At 45.5% G+C, this 8,805-nt stretch overlaps 1 protein-coding gene across 2 annotated transcripts in view; it reads left to right on the top strand.

Annotated features, from left to right (window-relative positions):
• Positions 1–8,805, top strand: part of LOC139546427 (unconventional myosin-XVI-like) — a 269,653-nt gene that overhangs the window by 137,090 nt on the left and 123,758 nt on the right. For both annotated transcript variants that reach the window (XM_071354796.1, XM_071354795.1), the window contains exons 15-17: positions 2,358–2,475; positions 3,058–3,205; positions 7,001–7,121. In XM_071354796.1, the coding sequence (XP_071210897.1) occupies positions 2,358–2,475; positions 3,058–3,205; positions 7,001–7,121 (387 nt within the window). The remainder of the gene's footprint in view (positions 1–2,357; positions 2,476–3,057; positions 3,206–7,000; positions 7,122–8,805) is intronic.

The following is an 8,805-nucleotide window of genomic DNA, read 5'->3' as shown; positions in this document are numbered from 1 at the left end:
CTGATTTTTATGGAATATCTACATAGAATAAATCAAATAAATAAAAAATTGCCGTAGAGAAGCCCATTATCAGCAACCATCACTCCTGTGTTCCAATGGCACGTTGTGTTATCATTTTAAAAGGCTAATTGATCATTAGAAAAGCCTTTTGCAATTATGTTAGCACAGCTGAAGACGGTTGTTCTGATTAAAGAAGCAATAAAACTGGCCTTTAGACTAGTTGAGTATCTGGAGCATCAGCATTTGTGGATTCGATTAGGCTCAAAATATCCAGAAACAAAGACCTTTCTTCTGAAACTCGTCAGTCTATTCTTGTTCTGAGAAATGAAGGCTATTCCATGTGAGAAATTGCCAAGAAACTGAAGATCTCGTACATCGCTGTGTACTACTCCCTTCACAGAACAGCGCAAACTGTCTCTAACCAGAATAGAAAGAGGAGTGGGAGGCCCCGGTGCAGAACTGAGCAAGAAGACAAGTACATTAGAGTGTATAGTTTGAGAAACAGACACCGCACAAGTCCTCAACTGGCAGCTTCATTAAATAGTACCAGCAAAACACCAGTCTCAACGTCAACAGTGAAGAGGCGACTCCGGGATGCTGGCCTTCTAGACAGAGCTGCACATTTTGAGCCTGTAATCGAACCCACAAATGCTCACATACTCAACTAGTCTAAAGAAGGCCAGTTTATTGCTTATTTAATCAGGACAACAGTTTTCAGCTGTGCTAATATAATCACAAAAGGGTTTTCTAATGATCAATTAGCCTTTTAAAATGATAAACTTGGATTAGCTAACACAACGTGCCGTTGGAACACAGGAGTGATGGTGGCTGATAATGGGCCTCTGTGCGCCTATGTAGATATTCCATTAAAAAATCAGCCGTTTCCAGCTACAATAGTCATTTACAACATTAACAATGTCTACACCTTATTTCTGATCAATTTGATGTTATTTTAATGGACAAAAATTTGCTTTTCTTTCAAAAACAATACAATTTCTGAGTGACCCAAAAATGTTGAATGGTAGTGTACAAACTGAATAAAAATATTAACGCGTTATGCAACAATTTCAAAGATTTTACTGAATTAAAGTAATTATAGAAATCAGTCATTTTACATGAATTCATTAGGCCCTAATCTATGGATTTCACATGACTGAAATACAGATATGCATCTATTGGTCACAGAAGCCTTAAAAAAAGAGGGTGTGGATCAGAAAACTAGTCAGTATCTGGTGTGACCACCATTTGCCTCAGTCAGCACGACACATCTCCTTCCCATAGAGTTGATCAGGGTGTTGATTGTGGAATGTTGTCCCACTCCTCTTCAATGGCTGTGCGAAGTTGCTGGATATTCAAGGGAACTTGAACACGCTGTCATACACGTCAATCCAGAGCATCCCAAACATGCTCAATGGGTGACATGTCTGGTGAGTATGCAGGCTATGGAAGAACTGTGACATTTTCAGCTTCCAGGAATTGTGTACAGATCCTTGCAACATGGGGCCGTGCATTATCATGCTGAAACATGAGGTAATGGCGGAGGTTGAATGGCACAACAATGGGCCTCAGGATCTCATCACGGTTTCTCTGTGCATTCAAATTGCCATCGATAAAATGCAGTTGTGTTCATTGTCCGTATCTTATATCTGCCCATATCATAACACCACCGCCACCGTGGGGAACCCTGTTCACAACATAGCCATCCGCAAACTGCTTGCCCGCACAATGCCATACACGTGATCTGTGGCTGTGAGGCTGGTTGGACGTACCGCCAAATTCTCTTAAACGACATTAGAGGCAGCTTATGGTAAAGCAATTAACATTCAATTCTCTGGCAACAGCTTTGGTGGACATTCATCCAGTCAGCATGCCAATTGCACTCTCCCTCAAAACTTGAGACATCTATGGCATTGTGTTGTGTGACAAAACGGCACATTTTATAGTGGCCTTGTATTGTCCCCAGCACAAGTTGCACCTGTGTAATGATCATGCTGTTTAATCAGCTTCTTGATATGCCACACCTGTCAGGTGGATTGATTATTTTGGCAAAGGCTCACTAACAGGGATATAAACACATTTGTGAACAAAATCTGAGAGAAATAAACTTTTCGTACGGATGGAAATTTTCTGGGATCTTTTATTTCAGCTCATGAAATGTGGGACCAACACTTTACATGTTGCATTTATATTTCTGTTCAGTGTAAATACTGTATATTTAGTCCAGAAAGGAATAGTGTCTATACGGGTAGTTGTATGGTACAGTATATTATTATTATTTGTATTATTGTTATTATTGTTACTATTATTATGGTGTGATTTCAGTGCTAACAGAAATGGTATGTTGTGGTGGCTTGTAGGTGAACTGTATCCTGGAGGCGTTTGGTCATGCCAGTACTCCTGTGAATGACAACTCCAGTCGCTTCATTAAACTCCTCAGCCTGCAGTACTGTGACAAGAGAAGGACACTACTCAGAGGTACACATACACACAACTGCACCTTTACCCAGTATTGAAAGGAAGTTTGATGTATGGCCAGCAGGGGGGAGAACAACTCCATGAGTAAACCTGTCGACCTTCAATGTCTGTCTTCCCCTTTGAACCACATTGAGGTAGATATATTTACTCATACGTAATGGCTGTGTATGAAAGCTGCATTTTAATTAAAGTCACTCAAGTTTTTTGTTTGAATAATTTGGTCTGTGGTCTGTGTTTAAGAATCTTGAGTACACATTGGTATCCTAATGGATGATTCTCGTAGGATTGTAATGATTGTGTAGGTTTATATAGGTCTTTATATACTGTACATTAGGTGTGTGTCCCTACTGCTGGTTACATTTGGTTTATAGCTTATTGACAGAGCATGTGTTATTATGTGGATTACGTGTGTGTGTGTGTGTGTGTGTGTGTGTGTGTGTGTGTGTGTGTGTGTGTGTGTGTGTGTGTGTGTGTGTGTGTGTGTGTGTGTGTGTGTGTGTGTGTGTGTGTGTGTGTGTGTGTGTGTGTGTGTGTGTGTGTGTGTGCGTGTGTGCGTGTGTGTGTGCGTGCGTGTGTGTTTAGCGCGGATATACACATACATGCTGGAGAAGTCCCGGGTGGTCCACCTGCCCAGTCAGCAACACAACTTCAACATCTTCTACCTGATGGCTGAAGGCTTGTCGCCTGAGGAGAAGTGTACCCTGTACCTCAACAACGTCCTAGCTCACAGGTCCGTACCTCAACAACGTCCTAGCTCACAGGTCTGTACCTCAACAACGTCCTAGCTCACAGGTCAGTAGCTCACAGGTCCGTACCTCAACAACGTCCTAGCTCACAGGTCCGTACCTAAACAACGTCCTAGCTCACAGGTCCGTACCTCAACAACGTCCTAGCTCACAGGTCCGTACCTCAACAACGTCCTAGCTCACAGGTCTGTCTGTACCTCAACAACGTCCTAGCTCACAGGTCCGTACCTCAACAACGTCCTAGCTCACAGGTCCGTACCTCAACAACGTCCTAGATCACAGGTCCGTACCTCAACAACGTCCTAGATCACAGGTAATAAGGCCAGGCAGGTTACAGTAATATAGGAAGATATCTAGATAAACACATCAACACCAGGCCTTCCTCTAGCTAACAGGTGACTGAGGGGGGGGCTCCCATATCTCTGGGTTTCCACTGATAGTCCAGCCACAAAGTCAAAAAATATTTAAAACAAAAATGTGCTTATTGGTCTTAATTTAAAGTTAGGGTAAGGCATAAAGTTAGAAGTGTGGTTAAGGTTATGGTTAAGGTTGGGTTTCAAATCACATTTTAAAGAAGATTGTAGGAATAGAAGGGGGTTATGACTTTGTAGCTGTAGTAAGTAGTGTGGTAATGCAGATTGACCACATTTCCTCTCTAAAATGAGTGTCTGTACTACACACGCACACTCATGATTTACATCCCCATGGGAGATACTACGTTCTACAAACTCAGCATGAGAGCGAGGGTTATCAAACATGAATAAGGTCAAAGTGTGTGTGTGTGTGTGTGTGTGTGTGTGTGTGTGTGTGTGTGTGTGTGTGTGTGTGTGTGTGTGTGTGTGTGTGTGTGTGTGTGTGTGTGTGTGTGTGTGTGTGTGTGTGTGTGTGTGTGTGTGAGAGAGAGAGAGAGAGACGCACTCATGCGTACATTCAGGCGTGTGTAGTGCGTGTCAGTATTGCATAACGCCCATTGAAAGTCAGTCTAATATCCAGTGACCTGGATGGGGTGTTCTGGAGCCTGGTAAACACGCTATAGCCCCTGACTCAATACTGAAAGTGCGTGATCAAAAGCCCTACAACACGAGCCCATTTGGGGACCCCTCCTTTCTCCCCCTCCCCACCCCCCAAGACATACCCCCCAAGACATCCCACCAGAGGTCTCTTCACAGTCCCCAAGTCCAGAACAGACTTTTTGTATTGTAGATATGTGGTAGTAGATTAGTGGCCTGAGGGCACACTTAATGTGTTGTGAAAAGTGTTATGAAATACAATGTCACGTAATATGTTTAATTGTATATTCCGGGCTTTATGTTGCGGGAGCCGAGGAAGAGTAGCTGCTGATTTGGCAGGAACTAACAGACATCCTTAATAAATACAAATACAAAATGCCCTTCCTTTCTCTGGAGGAGAGTGCTCTGACTGGTTAAAAGTCACTCTGCTTGAGAACACCTGCTAAACAACCATGCTTTAAATACATTTGACATCCTCTAAAATGATGTGTATGTTTGGTTTTTGTTTGGAGTGGCTGCAGATCCAAGTTCTCTGGACCTCTCTCCCAGACAGCTAAAGGTCCGAAGCTTCTACACATGTGCAGGATTCTGTACTTTACACACAGTCTCTGCTCTACTCGTTCGGCTGCTCAGCTGGAAAATATTGCTTGTTTAATAACATTAATATCGTTAAACGAGATTACATAATGATAATATTCTACATAACAGAAACAAATATAATGCCATAGTATAATGTTACTGTAAGACAAAAAAAAGAATTTCTTATGAGATTTTAGGATGATTCTGCAAATGGTCACATATAATCAATCAAGTTTTACCGGTGAAACGTCCATGCAGCATCTGCATGCCACCCATTTGAGTTATCGACAGTGTTGTTTTGAAAGTAACCTACAGTGGTGTTTTGAATTATGTACAGTGTGCAAACTGTAGAGCAGATGGTGTTAACAAACTGTAGAGCAGATGGTGTTAACAAACTGTAGAGCAGATGGTGTTAACAAACTGGAGAGCAGATGGTGTTAACAAACTGTAGAGCAGATGGTGTTAACAAACTGTAGCATACCTGTGTTTTGTTTCAATCAAAGCAGATACACTGCATTACCAAAGTATGTGGACACCTGCTCGTCAAACGTCTCGTTCTAAAATCATGGGCATTAATATGGAGTTGGTCCCCCCTTTTCTGCTATGACAGCCTCCACTCTTCTGGGAAGGCTTTCCACTAGATGTTTTAACATTGTTGCGAGGACATGCTTCCATTCAGCCCCAAGAGAATTAGTGAGGTCGGGTCACTGATGTTGGGTGATTAGTCCTGGCTCGCAGTCAGCATTCCAATTCATCCCAAAGGAGTTTGATGGGGTTGAGATCAGGGCTCTGACAAACCATTTCTGTATGGACCTCGCTTTGTGCACAGGTGGATTGTCATGCTGAAACATGAAAGGGCCTTCCCCAAACTGTTGCCACAAAGTTGGAAGCCCAGAATTGTATAGATTGTCATTGTATGCTGTAGCGTTAAGATTTCCCTTCATTTGAACTAACTAGCCCGAACAATGAAAAACAGCCCCAGACCATTCTACCTCCTTTACCTCCACCAAACTTTACAGTTGGCACTATTCAGTCGGGCAGGTAGCGTTCTCCTGGCATCCGCCAAACCCAGATTCGTCCGTCGGACTGCCAGATGGTAAAGCCTAATTCATCTCTCAAGAGAACACGTTTCCACTGCTCCAGAGTCCTATGGTGGCGAGCTTTACACCACTCCAGCTGATGCTTGGCATTGCTCATGGTGATCTTAGGCTTGTGTGCAGCTGCTTGGCCATGGAAGTGAGTGATGCAAACGAGGACAGACAATTTTTAAGCGCTAAGAGCTTCAGCACTCGGCGGTCCCGTTCTGTGGGCTTGTGTGGCCTACCACTTTGTGGCTGAGCCATTGTTGCTCCTAAACGTTTCCACTTCACAATATCAGCACTTTCAGTTCACCAGGGCAGCTCTAGCAGGACAGAAATTTGACTAACTGACTTGTTGGAAAGGTGGCATCCTATGACGGTGCCACGTTGAAAGTCACTGAGTTCTTCAGTAAGGCCATTCTACTGCCAATGTTTGTCTATGGAGATTGCATAGCTGTTTGCTCAATTTTATACACCTGTCAGCAACAGGTTTTGCTGAGCTAGCTGAATCCACTCATTTGAAGGGGTGTCCACATACTTTTGTATAGTGTATTTTGCCTAGTGGCACATTTTTGCCGCATAAGCGAAAATTGCGACCATGGATGCAATCAGCCTAAAATCTCATTAGAAATCAGGTGGTGTTTTTTGTCTTACACTAACATTGTACTATGCTATTATATTCCTTCTATAATTATATCATTATGTGATCTTGAACACATTGATTCAGCTTTGATCTAACTTTATTTAACGAGCACCATGAGAAGCCTTTTCTCTGTAGAGCAGAGACTGTGTGTAAAGTACAGAATCCTGCACATGTGTAGAAGCTTCGGACCTTTAGCTGTCTGGGAGAGAGGTCCAGAGAACTTGGATCTGCAGCCACTGCCTTTTTTGTATCAGGTCCATAATATGTCTGTAATTCCTCATCGATACAATGCAGTATGTTTATAATGTGCTGAGGGGTTTCTCTGTACTGTAGTTTAGAATGTCTTTCGTGTAGAGCATGATACGTCGATCTGTCTAGTATCTGTCTCCCTAGATACCTGACTGCTGGTTTTCTCTGCACTGTACTGTACCGTACTGCGGTCACTAGTCTTTGTCTGTGTCTCTCTAGGTACCTGAGTGCAGGTGTTCCAGCAGTAGATTCCCCTCCTGTGGCCACTGCCTCAACTCAGAGTAGAGACCGTCTCACTGCAATCAAACAGGCCCTCAGAGCACTGGGCTTCAATAAACTGGTATGATTACACTGTGTGTGTGTGTGTGTGTGTGTGTGTGTGTGTGTGTGTGTGTGTGTGTGTGTGTGTGTGTGTGTGTGTGTGTGTGTGTGTGTGTGTGTGTGCGTGCGTGCGTGCGTGCGTGCGTGCGTGCGTGCGTGCGTGCGTGCGTGCGTGCGTGCGTGCGTGCGTGCGTGCGTGCGTGCGTGCGTGCGTGCGTGCGTGCGTGCGTGCGTGCGTGCGTGCGTGCGTGCGTGCGTGCGTGCGTGCGTGCGTGCGTGCGTGCGTGCGTGCGTGCGTGCGTGCGTGCGTGCGTGCGTGCGTGCGTGCGTGCGTGCGTGCGTGCGTGCGTGCGTGCGTGCGTGCGTGCGTGCGTGCGTGCGTGCGTGCGTGCGTGCGTGCGTGCGTGCGTGCGTGCGTGCGTGCGTGCGTGCGTGCGTGCGTGCGTGCGTGCGTACAGACTGTACTGTCCCTTGGCTGTCCCTTGTCTGGTATGTGGTCAGTCTGACTGTGGACAGACTGTGGACAGTTCTCAGCACATTATAACCATCTATTTATAGGCTCCAGTCAGCATCTGTCAGCAGTGAGTGACACCATCTCACCTTTTAATCCCACCCACAGCCAGCAGCTTATACTGTAGGATGGTGGCAGGGGGCAAGGGTACTTCCTGGGGGAGAGATAGACGGGGGAGATTGACATGGGGAGAGGGGGGGGGGGGGGGGGGTAGAGGCGGGGGATGATAGAGTGAGACAGAGAGGGGGTTAGAGAGAGAAAGAGAGAGAGAAGAGAGAGAGAGACTACCCATGGGTGTCTCTAAACCCTTGTTGGGGGATGACTGACAGCCCAGACCCAAAGGTCAATCCTCATTAAGAGCCTCTATCGGTAATGTCTTCTCCTCCCCTACTGCAGGACTCTATACAATGTAGAGAGAGGGAGAGAAATGAGAGACATAGGCTCTTAATGAGGATTGACCTTTTGGGATGTGCTGTCTGGGACTCTGGGCTGCCTCAACAAGGTATGAGTGTCAGACCTTTTGGGATGTGCTGTCTGGGACTGGGCTGCCTCAACAAGGTATGAGTGTCAGACCTTTTGGGATGTGCTGTCTGGGACTCTGGGCTGTCTCAACAAGGTATGAGTGTCAGACCTTTTGGGATGTGCTGTCTGGGACTCTGGGCTGTCTCAACAAGGTATGAGTGTCAGACCTTTTGGGATGTGCTGTCTGGGACTCTGGGCTGTCTCAACAAAGTATGAGTGTCAGACCTTTTGGGATGTGCTGTCTGGGACTCTGGGCTGTCTCAACAAGGTATGAGTGTCAGACCTTTTGGGATGTGCTGTCTGGGACTCTGGGCTGTCTCAACAAGGTATGAGTGTCAGACAGTGACTAATAACTGGGTTTATCTCACTGAAATCAGCTCCTGTTAACACAACACACACACACTGAGGGAGGGAGGGAGGGAGGGAGGGAAGGAAGGAAGGAAGGAAGGAAGGAAGGAAGGAAGGAAGGAAGGAAGGAAGGAAGGAAGGAAGGAGGGAGGGAGGGAGGGAGGGAGGGAGGTAGGGAGGGAGGGAGGGAGGGAGGGAGGGAGGGAGGGAGGGAGGGAGGGAGGGAGGGAGGGATATTTCCCTCAGATTACACCGACCCATAAAGAATTTGAATACAAATCCAATTTTGATAACTCCCATATCTATTTGGTGAAATACCACA

The sequence above is a fragment of the Salvelinus alpinus genome, chromosome 20 (assembly GCF_045679555.1).
Source record: "Salvelinus alpinus chromosome 20, SLU_Salpinus.1, whole genome shotgun sequence".
Lineage (NCBI taxonomy): Eukaryota > Metazoa > Chordata > Actinopteri > Salmoniformes > Salmonidae > Salvelinus > Salvelinus alpinus.
This window is presented reverse-complemented; position numbering and strand designations above follow the sequence as displayed.